This window comes from Ostrea edulis, chromosome 2, assembly GCF_947568905.1.
Source record: "Ostrea edulis chromosome 2, xbOstEdul1.1, whole genome shotgun sequence".
NCBI classification, from domain to species: Eukaryota; Metazoa; Mollusca; class Bivalvia; order Ostreida; family Ostreidae; genus Ostrea; species Ostrea edulis.
Window position 1 is genome coordinate 57,702,894 of NC_079165.1, and position 14,514 is coordinate 57,717,407.

General features: G+C 35.1%; 1 protein-coding gene across 3 annotated transcripts in view; it reads right to left on the reverse strand.

Annotated features, from left to right (window-relative positions):
* LOC125679687 (uncharacterized) overlaps positions 1-14,514 on the reverse strand; it is a 34,758-nt gene that overhangs the window by 9,894 nt on the left and 10,350 nt on the right. Inside the window, exons 3-6 of one of the 3 annotated variants that reach the window (XM_048919112.2) lie at positions 5,770-5,898; positions 5,250-5,485; positions 2,384-2,568; positions 1,878-2,173 (exon numbers count right to left, since the gene is read on the reverse strand). In XM_048919112.2, the coding sequence (XP_048775069.2) occupies positions 1,878-2,173; positions 2,384-2,555 (468 nt within the window). In that variant the 5' untranslated portion in view covers positions 2,556-2,568; positions 5,250-5,485; positions 5,770-5,898. Of the gene's footprint in view, positions 1-1,877; positions 2,174-2,383; positions 2,569-5,249; positions 5,486-5,769; positions 5,899-11,580; positions 14,039-14,514 lie in introns of those variants that run through there. The other 2 variants (XM_048919113.2, XM_048919111.2) reach the window with 2 other exon arrangements.

Sequence of the window (14,514 nt, forward strand, 5' to 3'; positions counted from 1 at the left end):
CACAATTTTTGACCTATGCTCTGGGCCAGCAGTGACAGTCTTTATCAAGCCAATTTCTCACATTATCACCAGTGTGAGATCGACTTTACCCATGTGAGACAGCCATGTGAGATTTTTCTGTCTCACACTGCTGTGACGTCATTTGATTGTGACGTCATATATTTTCTATGATTTACGTTATATGGTGAAGATTTACGTTACATGGTGAAGTAAAAATATTTTACATTGTTATCTTTAAATCTTAATGTATATAGCTTTCTGTTTAACAACCTTGGGTTTTTTTAGTTTACACTTAGTGTAAACCATTTTCGGTTATGATCTTTCTGCCTATCTAATTAGTTTTTGCATCGAAGTTCAAATGAGGATTTTGATAATTTAGAATTTTCTCAAAGCTCCTAAATTTGTGCACTAAACTGTAGATAAAATGTGAGAAAAATAATCCTTCATTATTTACTCGTGTGGGATAGGGAAAGTCCACCTCGGGAACAAGATTCGCTGTCTAGGACTCAGCAAAGCCTCGTCCTAGACTGCGAATCTTGTCCCCTTAGTAAATCGTACTAATGAAGGATTCTATTAGTCTCACACTGCTGTGATGTCATTTGATTGTAACGTTATATATTTTCTATGATTTACGTTATATGGTGAAGATTTATGGTGCAAGGTGAAGTAAAAATATTTTGCATTGTTATTTTTAAATTTTGATGTAGTATAGCTTTCTGGTGGACAACCTTGGGTTTTTTAGTTTACACTTACAGTGTAAACCATTTTCGGGTATGCTCTTCCTACTTATCTAATTAGTTTTTGCATCAAAGTTCAAATGAGGATTTTGATAATTTAGAATTTTCTCAAAGCTCCTAAATTTATGCACTAAACTTTAGATAAAATGTGAGAAAAATAATCCTTCATTATTTACTCGTGTGGGATAGGGAAATTCCACCTCTGGAACAAGATTCGCTGTCTAGGACTCGGCAAAGCCTCGTCCTAGACTGCGAATCTTGTCCCCTCGGTGGAATTTCCCTATCCCACACTCGTACAAATGAAGGATTCTATTAATCTACCATGACACGGGACTTTGGTTTCTAAAGTCTCTTCCAATAGACTCATGACTTTCAATACTATTTCCAAGCACTTGGCAATGAACGGCTGCTATTGATTTTAACACCTAAGGTTTTCCATGACCTGAAAAGTGCTCAAAGAGTGATGAAAAAAAATTGAGCAAAGATTCATAAATAAAAACAGATACACCCACTCATGATATTGATATAAAGAATTATATACATGTAGTCTTCATTTACATATATACAAAGTTTCAAAAACAACTGGAAAAAAAAAACTGCAGAAGGAATAGCATTTTGAAATGATGCAACAGAACAATTATTTTTAATAGATTAACAGAAATCACCAATAAATTCTATATTGAAGCAGAAAATTGATAAACACAATTATGAATCTTTAGGAATTTTCATCTGGACAAAGACACAGGCAATTGCATCGCTTGGGGTTGAATTTACTATTAAAGAGTACTCTTTATATAGTAAATTTGACCCCAAGCGATGCAATTGCCTGTGGACAAAGATTCATAGAAATCCGGAAAATACTGTCAGAGCAAAAATGTGTGCATATGTGTGAAATTTTTCAATTATAAAGAAATATGTATATACCAGGAAATAAAAATTTGAGAGAATTACAACATTCTATACCAGATAGATCTATAATCATAAACTTGAAAACATACAAATTATGGTTTACTTTCTTTTAAAACAGAAAAAAAAAAATAAAAAATGAAAGCAAAATAAAAAAGAAAAGATGCATGAGACAGTTTGTCAACATGCTCTAATCCTCATGAACTGTCTAATGGAAATCCTCAACAGTCTTACCTTTCTGTGCTTCTGTTCAAAAGCCCATACATAAATCATTATCCGACCCCCAGACCTCAGAAGACGGCACATTTCCTTCACAGCTTGCAGACGTCGACTTTGACTGGAGAAATGGTGGATGACTCCAATAGAGATGACAGCATCAAACACTCCATCTCTAAATGGTAGAGTCAAATTGTCTGCCACAAGTACCTCATGTCCCTTGTTCTTGGCACCCTCTACCAATGGCGAGCAAATATCTACCCCAAGTTTGAACACTCTACTATTGATGTGAAGGTAGCGACCACTTCCACAACCTGAGGAGAGTAATTGGAACCAGGATTATGTTAAATTTCTTGAGTACTAATGAGAACAATTTAAAAATGATTACTACAACTTTTCCCATTTATACATATGCTTAGTCTAGTGTATCTTTTTAAAAATTTACATTTGGACAAAATCTCCATACATCTGTCTTTAAAAGTTCAATTTACGGATTTTTTGATACTGTAATTGAATGTTTTTACCTATATCAGCCACTATGGATCCAGGAGGCAACTCCTTGAGAAATCTGCGGACATTTGGCCAGGCCTTTTGAGAAATTTCACTGAACTTTGTTGCAATCTGGTCATACACATTATAGACATGCTTTTCCTCCAAGTGAAGGTCCTTGTTTTTTCTGTCATCTCTTACTGGCATTTTGAGTGGGACACTATAAACAAAACATGCTTTTTGAATCACTATGCACCCAACTAAAGTAAAGTCTGATGTTTGCAATTTGACTTTTGACCTTGATATGATTTCACTTTGACCTGATATATAGCTTTGATCTTTCAGCTTTATCTTGTTTAATTCAAAAGTTATGACCAAGTTGTAAGTTAGATGAATAGAATAAAAACAATATGCCCAATCTTTGATCTTGAGGGCATAGAAAATAATTATTAAGGAAACTTTATGCACTGTACATTTAACATGAAAAGCTATAATCAAGAGATACATTTAAGCTTCCCAAAAAGATCTACTCAGTCATTAAGAGTGAGACAAGTATTTCAGTCAAATTGAAAATACACATATAAGGGAGAGCTGATACTGTAATTATTTATACAGAAGAAAGATGGAATATGCTTTATGTACAGTTTTCTTTTACAGTAATCAGCCTTCAGATGATGAATGTTATAAGTACTATAGAATAAATGTTAAAGGTGCTTCCTAAGTTATGTTTTGCAAATTTAATGGTTTCTTTTAAATAACACCGATATAGCAAATAAAGTTGTTTTCCTTTGGTCACACTATTTTCTATATATGAACATTACACATTTTTAAGAGTTAACAACAGTGCAATATCATAGAAATTCTATAGTGGCAAAATAAAAAAAAAAGCCAGGTAACCTGATAAAAATACAATAGACAACAAGAGGTACTGTGAGCAATGCTCACTAAGAATACCCCCCGCTTACCCCAATCTCCCAAAGGGTGTTGGTAATAGGTAAAACTTCAGTATTATGATCCAAAAGGTATCTAGGAACACAGCATCTCCATGCGATGAAAAAAGCCATTAAAGAATTTAAATGGAAACCATATTGCTACTTCGATGTCTAGTGCACGTGACCTTTGACCTTTTGACCCCAAAATCGATAGGGAACATCTTCATCCAATGGGTAGTCCATATGTATGATATGGTGACTGTAGGTGGAAAGGATAACGCTTTAGAGCCCGGAAACCATATTGCTACTTCAATGTCCAGTGCAATTGACCTTTGACCTTTTGACCCCAAAATCGATACGGAACATCTTCATCCAATGGGTAGTCCATATGTATGATATGGTGACTGTAGGTGGAAAGGATAACGCTTTAGAGCCCGGAAACCATATTGCTACTTCAATGTCCAGTGCAATTGACCTTTGACCTTTTGACCCCAAAATCGATAGGGAACATCTTCATCTCATGGGTAGTCCATATGTATGATATGGTGACTGTAGGTGGAAAGGTTAACGCTTTAGAGCCCGGAAACCATATTGCTACTTCGATGTCCAGTGCGCTTGACCTTTGACCTTCTGACCCCAAAATCGATAGGGAACATCTTCATCCCATGGGTAGTCCATATATAGGATATGGTGACGGTAGGTGGAAAGGATAATGCTTTAGAGCCCGGAAACCATTGTGTCTACAGACGGACGGACGGACAGACAGACAACCCGATTCCAGTATACCCCCCCACAACTTGTTGCGGGGGGTATAAAAATACTATAGACAGTTTCTTAATACATAACTCTAAAGAATATAGTTCAGTACTGTAGTTGTTAATAATTTCTGATTTAGCTTATAGAAGGTCTTTAATGAAGAGGAAACATATTATAAATGATCTCAAATGCATGCTTCAATTTAAAAAAATTTCAGTGAGGACTACCTTGATTGTTTGATGTTTTCCGCCACTCTCAACAATTTTTCAGTTATCTGGTGGCGCCCACTTTTTATTGGTGGAAGAGAGAACCCAGATACAATGTACCTGGGAAGAGACCACCGACCTTCCGAAAGTAGACTGGGAAACTTTCTCACTGGTGCGAGCGGGATTTCAACCCGCGCTGATAGAGGTGAGAAGCCGTGTGATTTTGAGCGCGATGCTCTAACCACTCGGCCACGGAGGCCCCTTGACATGATACTTATCACAATATTGCATATTAAACATAGCCTTAAGTTAGTGTAGTCACAAACATACTGTACCAATGGATATGGAACTAGTATATTAAACTATGGTATTCACAATGGTATATCATGGTACATTACAGAGGGAATACATACATTAAAGAATTATCTCTTACAGTTGGACTGACAGCAAGATGGATGAACAGACATATGACAGAAAAAGTAATTCCTAAGGGTCACTTTGCTTTGCAGGCAAAACATAAAGAGGCAGATTTGTATCAAGTACAGTCCGACTTGTTTTAAGCGACATGTAAGGGGGAAATCAAAATGCTCACATATTATGACATAATTACTTAAGTCAGACTTGTTTTAAGCGACATGTAAGGGGTGAAATCAAAATGCTCACATATGACAGGTAATTACTTAAGTCAGACTTGTTTTAAGCGACATGTAAGGGGGAAATCAAAATGTTCACATTTGACAAGTAATTACTTAAATAAAATACTTATAAAAAATATTTTGAAAGGGACATACTTTTCTTGTCACATGTGACAGGAAGTTGTTTAATGGGTGATCATAGTTTGACTGTAATATCTATTCTTTATAATTATTGATATCTATCTATTGATATCACCATGTTTGGTATGCAGCCACAATAATGAAAAACAAACTATTAACAACATCAGTACTAATGTACAAGAAATCAATTAGTACTAGTAATCTACAATTCTAATCTATTATCATAATTACAAGTCCTGTGGGGATCCGAGTTAAAATATGTCCTCAGTACACCTTGCTTGTTGTAAGAGGCGATTAAATGGGGCGGTCCTCCTTCGGATGAGACCACAAAAACTGAGGCCCCATGTCACAGCAAGTGTGGCACAATAAAGATCCCCCCCTGCTCAAAGGCTGTAAGCGCCGAGTATAGGCCAAAATTTTTCAGCCCTTTACCGGCAATGGTGACATCTCCATATGAATGAAAAATTCTTGAGAGGGATGTTATACAATATACAATCAATCAATCATAATTCCAACATGTTTTCATCTTAACAAAAGTACACAGGAATAGCACTTGACATTTTTCTCTATATGAAAAACTTGTAATTGAAAAACCAGATTTCTTTAAAATAATTTTGCTTTGATTATTGCATCATTAATTCTGAAAATCAAAAGTTTGTTATTAATATTTTATTTTATTTTTTGCTGGATAGTACAAATTCCCAGAAGTGTATACTCGCATTGTTATTTTCAAAACTAATATGAGACCTACCTCCATTTAATAACTATCCTATGTCCTTTTGTGTTTCCTGTTTAACTCTATACTGAGATATCCCTCAATAAACAGGACAGCTTACTATACACAGTACGGCCTCAGTCCCCAGGTAACTCCATCCAATTCCTGAAATCATGCATTGGGTTTGACATCAGTTTACAAAATGAGAAAATCATTCCTTACAAGAATATCAGCAACATATGACTTTGTAAATTACTTCATTATGTCAATGTTAGGTATTTTACACAATGCAGGTATCTACATTTACCCCTTCCATCGATATAACAAAAGGTCAATTTGAAAATATGATACAAATTAAGATCTGAGAGGATGATTCTATATATCACACTATAAATTCTAAACATTATCTAAAACAAGAGGCCCAATAGGCCTTAATGGTCACTTGAGTAACATATGCAAAATCTCCTTATTATCTAAACAATGAAATGCTTTCTTTGTTATTCCATCAGGTGAATTCAGGTATAGTTATAGCATTGCAGAATTTTTTTTTTCTGCAATGATTGCTATCTTCATCACCCAATAAAACAACAAAGGAAGACGTCGACATTTTGTTGTTTATATTTATCTTTTTATGTATTATTTAAAAATACATTTAAAAATATAAACTTGAATTAAGATCTAAAATATCATATGGTTGACCCATTTGTTATGTTAAAGGGTTTTTATCATGATTTTTATTGCTTGTAAATTTATATGAAAATGTGGTGTTTTGAATTGTGCTAGTATTATTTTTTCCATACAAAGCGTGCTTTAGTGATTATTTTGTATCTAAAGTGCAAAAAGCCAGATATGCATATTCTCGCTAGAGATTTTCGCACCATTAGTATGTGACGTCATACATGTCAATCGTGGTGAAGTGAGAAAGCATGAAAACATGAAACATTTAAACAAGTTGTGAACAGCACTTACAGCAAGCTATTGATACAAACTGGAGAGATTCAAGAGTTACAAGTTCCATTATAATGTGTTGTAAAGTATATAGCTGTAATAATTAGCACAAAAAAGAAAAGTTTCTTTACTTTTACCCACGAGGCAAGTCGGAGAAATTTTGTGCACTTAAAACTAAATTTAGAAATACTTCAAACCAATGGAAAACCATCTTCAATGACGAACCTACATATTGCATTCTAACCCATTTAATTCATGATATCAACATCTCTGTTTACAAATTAATAGGATCGTTGTCCTTCAGACTGGACATAATCAGAGACTTCCATCAGTTTGAGAACTCTTATAGCCTACCAGGTAATGTGGCAATCAAAGTCGCCGCGGGTCTGGCAATCAATGAAATTTCTGTGTAACATACACTTTACACACACACACACACACACATATATATATATGCACCTTTGATTTCATATGCAAAGATATATTGGTTTGCCCCCCCCCCCCCACTTGAAGTTTTGAGAATTGACACACTATGACACATGTACGAAATGACTACACCCCCCCCCCCCCCCCCCCCCCCGATTAAAATAGTAAAAAAAAAAAAAATATGAAAAAGTCGAAAAAATCCTAGTTACTAATCGTCAAAAATGTTGAAATACTGCAGCTTTATCTTTAAAAAATGACGGTGCGTGCCAACGTAGTGAAAAAAATTGCAACAATATAATGAATTACACCCCCCCCCCCCTCCTTACTTTTTTTTAAAGTAGTGAGTGGGACGATTATAAGATAGAGGTTATGACTATTGGCCCCATGTATTATATGACAAGTCCCCCCCCCCTCTCTCTCCCTCTTAAACACACACTATACAATTTAAGAAGTCAATGAATTTCCAGCAGAATGGGTAATTTTAAAATCCGGTAGCCCCCCCCCCCCCTTTTGAAAAATAAAATCATAAATTAAATCGATATCGGCTGTTTCCTTCGACACATTGTAGGTTAAGGCATCAATTTAATTAAAAGCAGATCTTCTCTACCTTCTCCAGTCATGAGTGTAACAGTTTGAGAAGAACTGATTTTAATTAACCTAGATTGGCTAATGCATTTTGTAAACACTCTACATGTATTGTACAGACCTCCAATCCTTTAAAAATATTATGATCTACAAGGGAACACAGTCAAAATTTTTGCAAACGAAATGTGTCATTCAGATATTTACCAAAACGTTCCACCCCTTTTGTGAGAGGGATCTCTGTCCGAGTTTGTCAATGTTTGATGAGGAAATGGCTGAATCTTAAATACTAACGGTATGTCATCGATGTTGGAACATTAACTATCCATTCTGTATAATTTATGACTTTCAATAGAATCTATTCACACACATACATAGCTGCTGCAGAGCATTGACACGTATGACGTCATGACGTATCATGTGACTAGATAGCTCATTAATGACGATTTGTGAAGTGGAAGCTTTGAATATGTGCAGATAAAATGCATGTTTGTATCAATTATTGGGAGTAATGAAACAATACAACAGCAGAAACATGCTTTATTAAGGTTACTCCTTCTGATTTTAATTAGATTAAAAATCATGGTAAAAATTCCCTTTAAATGGAACAGCCAATGCACCCTTTGACCTTGATGACACTCCATATTTGGTAATGATTTTGCAGACAGGTGGTACTAGAAAACCGGATCGGACTAGTTTGCAACAAACATGTATTCAAGGCATGATGAAAGTAGTGTCAATTTCAAAAGAAACATAAGGGAAAAGATTCAGTGAATGTAAATATTAAAAAATCGCTAAAACGCATCAAAGATGCGTATGGCCGAGTTGTAGTTTGGAAAATTATGCACGCTTGCATTCATGAAGTAAAAACATGCATGTATTTAATAAAGTTTATAGGTATGCAGCTTTGAATGGCCACAATAGGTATTTAGTGTGATAATGACCTCGACCTTTGGATTTCAAAAGCAACATGACTCTTGAATGTCATCAGGATTTGAAGTCTGATAAACATGCACCAGCAAGTACATGTATAAAAATTTGAGGCAAGCTCAAATCTACAGTATATAGTGAAAAAGAGACCTTGACTTTTGACCTCAAAATAAATAGGAACCTTCCTCTTTTGGATGTGATCAAAATATGCAAATCTGACAAAGACGCACCAAGTAGTATGAAAGTTAGAGACCGGACAAGCTCAAATCTATGGTTGATTGATTGATTGTATCTTGTTTAACGTCTCTCTCGAGAATTTTTCACTCATATGGAGACGTCACTAAGACCGGTGAAGGGCTTCAAATTTAGGCTTTTGCTCGGCACTTACGGCCTTTGAGCAGTGAGGGTTCTTTAGTGTGCCACACCTACTGCAATACGGGCATCTGTTTTTAAGGTCATCTCCGAGGACCTGTGACATTCACACCTGATGCAGAGCATTTGGCGATGGAACTGTCACTACCTGTTTTAACGACTTAGGACTGTCGTGGCCGGGATTCGAACCCCGGCCTCCCGCATGAGGGGTGAACGCTCTAACCTCTAGGCCACCGCGGCGGTCTCTAATCTATGGCATTTAGTGACAAAGTGACCTTTGACCTCAAAATAATTAGGAACCTTCCTCTTTTGGATGTGATCATGTTATGTAAGTTTCACAAAGATGCCCCTAGTAGCATGAAAGTTCAAGACCGGACAAGCTCAAATCTATAGCATTTAGTGACAAAGTGACCTTGACCTTAAAATAAATAGGAACCTTCCTCTTTTGGATGTGATCATGTTATGTAAGTCTCACAAAGATGCACCAAAAAGTATGAAAGTTAGAGATCGGACAAGCTAACTGTGGACGCTGCCCTCCCGACTGGACGCCCATCCTTCGCCAATTTAAAAGCCGAGATTTGCTCTGCTAAAAAATGAAAATAAATTATTTTTAGCTTTTCAGATTAAGTTTTTTTAATACAATGTTTTAACTATATGGTTGCTTCAGCTACTAGTCCAGGGGTCATGAACTCCACAATATGTGTATAGAAGAGTCACAACGCACAGAAGTGAAGAGAGTGATTTTACTAGATGAATAAAATCCTTCATTAGTATGAGCTTGGGATTGGGAAATTCCACCAAAGGGACGTAGGTCATATGGTGCAACGTTGGGTATCTCAACCCTCACTCCTCTGATCCACCACCTGTTTATGTATCATACTGCAGGTCTAGATTCAAAGTCTTCCAATTCCATACCACAATGTGGCACATGTCTATATATTTCTTATCATGATGCAATGTCTGACCTTTATTAAACATTTATTTGATTCCAAATTTCTTTTAAAAAAATAAAAGAAAAAGAAAGGCACAGATAGAAACAGTAACTGTGCTTGAAATCGGTCGTTCAAGTAAACGTTTGTATAATTCTGAAGTTTTAGAAAAGTAAGATATGCATCACCAAAAAGAAAAAAAAGGGCGGATACAAGAAGACTATGACTTGTAAATTACAATTTTTCCAATTCACTTGCATTTTGCAAGTATTTCTCACTATCTTGGCCCTGGGTGCAAGGGATGCAGTGACTAAGAATTTATAAGTTTAAAACATTTTGAATTTGTTATGCTTTTATGTTTTTATATACCCAGTAGAAGAAAGTCCACATGCATTTAAAAAGTTACCTGTAGGTGTCCAATAAGATGACAATTACTGTCCATCATTTTTGATAAAGACAGACACCATCCATTATTAAAAATAATGGACAGTAATTGTCAACTTATTGGACACTCACTGTGCCAGGTAGACCAAATAACTTATTAGATGTCTACAGATAGGCCAAAAATAAGAGAAAGTGTTAGACAATACATTTGTTAAACAGAACAAAATTTGATTTTAAATTCCATAAATCAAAACAGATATCGGAAAATCACTTAAACATTTATTAATAAATGAATATTTTCCCTTAGTATAATTCTCTGCACCAACTTTAAGATCCACAATTTTTTGAATTCCATCCACCATTATTAAATCGCATCAAAACTTAAATTTGAAAGACATATATCCTTGCTGTATTTGAATTTTGCTGTATTCAGAGGCACATTCCAAAACTTCTTCACAACGCTTTTTCTTAACATTCTCTTTATGAAATTTATTCTTCAATAACATTCTATTAAATTCTGAATTATTATTTTCAATTCCATGAATAATTTCACGTCACGAGATGGGCAACTTGGGTTTACCTGAGCTAGCTGTTCATGATGCAATGTTTTAAGTAGGATATAAGCCTCAAACTGTCCATTCACTGATCTCGGCCCTATGGGCCTCAATCAGTTTTCTCTCTCACAGAATGGACAGTTTAAGGCTTATTTATATCCATTACTTAGTTCCTTTAAAAGATGTTCCAAATTTGATGAAAAATATAGCCATGTACGTTGATTATGTTCAAATGTTAATGGTCAACAGAGGACAAATACCAATTCTAAAAGGTCACCTGACTCAAGTGACCTAAAAACATTTCATGTTAGTATACCCTTACTATTCTAGGCTGCCATTCTCAAACTTTATTTTCAGATCCTTAAAAGTTTTGCAAATTGAACTCAACACGCACTCCTTGTTCATGTATGTGCACAATACACAAGACTGTGAAACTGTCAGCACACCTAACGTGATGTACGCACGCGACTTCTCGATCTGTTGTTCCACGTCATTTCATTCATTCTCTCATTGTCAGTAAACTATTTTGTATATAGAAACTACTGTCCATATCATAATTGTCTCCATTTAATCTCCTAATGGAATGATGAATGAACAAAGTCTATGAACTAGATGACCTGTAACACAGCTGTTCATCATCTCAGTATCACAACTCACTAAAAGTTTAACTGGTCTATTGCAGGGTTGGGTTCAATTACTTTATATTGTAATCAAATACTTACAGTCACAGTGTAAATTCCTTCAATTAATTCAAATTTCAATTACAGTTGTGTTGCACTAATCTCCTAATGGAGGAAATGAATGATAATCCCTATAACACAGTGTACTAATGCACATGCAAACATGATTTTAATGTGCAAAGCAAACAGCTTGTCACCAATGCTTTACAAATAACTTTAATTACATTTTATCAATCATTATAAGATTTTCAGTTGTCAACATTATTCAGATGCCATCTGCTTAGTTTAAACAATACTGTATTCAATAAATAATTGAATAGGATTAGGCAACAGGCATGTCCTATAAATACCCTCTCCTTACAGTTTACAACATTATGCAAGAGTAGATAAATATCTAAAACAAATGAAAAGCAGGAAAAATTACATCTGCTTGCATTTGGCTTTGGAATTTCAGGGGCACAAAATTTCTTCCAACAAAGTACCAGTCCTATCCAGTGGACATTTAACAAAGCAGTCCTAACCAGTGGACATTTTACAAACCAGTCCTATCCAGTGGACATTTAACAAACCAGTCCTATCCAGTGGACATTTATCCTCTGAAGAAAGTTCATCCCTAAATAATCTAAATTTTCAAAATGTATAATATCTAAATCTAGATTCACATCTCATTCATAAAACATTGAAATATAATGAAAGGTATGATAAAATAAAATTAAACAAGAGGCCCATGGGCCACATCGCTCACCTGAGTCACCTTGGTCCATATCAGAAGACTTTCTAGATATATTTGCATGTAAAACCGTAGTCCTTATTATGGCCCCAACCTACCCCTGGAGGCCATAGTTTTTGCAAACTTGAATCTACACTATGTCAGAAAGCTTTCATGTAAATGTGAACTTCTTTGGCCCAATGGTTCACGAGAAGAAGATATTTGAAGATTTTTCCTATATATTTGTATGTAAAACTTTGATCCCCCCTTGTGGCTCCATCCTACCCCCAGGGGCCATGATTTGAATAAACTTGAATCTGCACTATATCAGAAAGCTTTCATGTAAATATCAGCTTTTCTGGCTCAGTGGTTCTTGAGAAGAAGATTTTTTTAAAAAAAATTCCTATATATTTGTATGTAAAACTTTGATCCCCTATTGTGGCCCCATCCTACAACAGGGGGCCATGATTTGAACAAACTTAACTCTGCTCTATGTTAGGAAGCTGTTCATGTGAATATCAGCTTTTCTGGCTCAGTGGTTCTTGAGAAGAAGATTCTTAAAGAATGTCCCTATATATTTGTATGTAAAACTTTGATCCCCCCTTGTAGCTCCATTCAACCCCCAGGGGCCATGATTTGAACAAATTTGAATTTGCACTATATCAGAAAGCTTTCATGTAAATATCAGCTTTTCTGGCTCAGTGGTTCTTGAGAAGAAGATTTTTTTAAAAAAAATTCCTATATATTTGTATGTAAAACTTTGATCCCCTATTGTGGCCCCATCCGACCCCCGGGAGCCAGGGTTTTAACAATTTAGAATCTGTACTATATCAGGAAGCTTTCATATAAATCTCAGCTTTTCTGGCACAGTGGTTCTTGAGAAGAAGATTTTTAAAGATTTTCCCTATATATTTGTATGTAAAACTTTGATCCTCTATTGTGGCCCCATCCGACCCCCGGGGGCCAGGATTTTAACAATTTAGAATCTGCACTACCTAATAAAGCTTATCTATAAATTTCATCTTTTCTAGCCCAGCGGTTCTTGAGAAGAAGATTTTTTAATGACCCTACCCTATTTTTACCTTTTCTTGATTATCTCCCATTGGAACGTGGCCTGGCCCTTTATTTTAACAATTTAGAATTCCCTTTACCTAAGGATGCTTTGTGCCAACTTTGGTTGAAATTGGCCCAGTGGTTTTTGAGAAGAAGTTAAAAATGTTAAAAGTTTACAGACGGACAGACGGACGGACGCCGGAATACGGATGATCAGAAAAGCTCACTTGAGCTTTTAGCTCAGGTGAGCTAAAAACAAACAGAAATTGTAGAAAATATTTTGCACAAACATGATCAGAAGGTAAATTATCACATCCTTTAATTTGTTGATCCACAATATTTCAAAGATTTTCGTCAACATTTTATAAACAAAATATCATGGGGAATGTTTCAATTGTTACAACTAGTTCTAAGGAAATGTGTCTAAATATAGCACAGGCAAGTCAATTCTTACAGTCTGCGAAGCAGAGGTGTTCAAACATCCAAGTTTATGAATTCATAGCATTGAATGCATATATACACAAAGAATTCATAGCATTGAATGCATGATCTATACAAAGAATTCATAGCATTGATTGCATGATCTATACAAAGAATTCATAGCATTGATTGCATGATCTATACAAAGAATTCATAGCATTGAATGCATGATCTATACAAAGAATTCATAGCATTGAATGCATGATCTATACAAAGAATTCATAGCATTGAATGCATGATCTATACAAAAAATTCATAGCATTGAATGCATATATACACAAAGAATTCATAGCATTGAATGTATATCTATACAAAGAATTCATAGCATTGAATGCATGATCTATACAAAGAATTCATAACATTGAATGCATGATCTATACAAAGAATTCATAGCATTGAATGCATGATCTATACAAAGAATTCAATGCATATCTATAGAATGAATTCATTGTACTGAATGCATGATCTATAGAAAAAATTCTTATTTCTGTCAATATTTTCACTTTCAGCGTGATTAAGGCATGTAATGTAAATGTAATTCAAAAGAAGTGGCAATCCGTCATTCAAAATAAACTCAATTGCAAATACATTCAATTATCTTGAAAAAAAAGTAACATGTCTAATTAAAATTATTGATTTCAATTACCCCACTCCTGTCCTAATCTGTTGACAATGACTTTTTCATTTCCAACTGATTCTATTATCTTTCAGATGGAAACTATTGTTTTAAATTA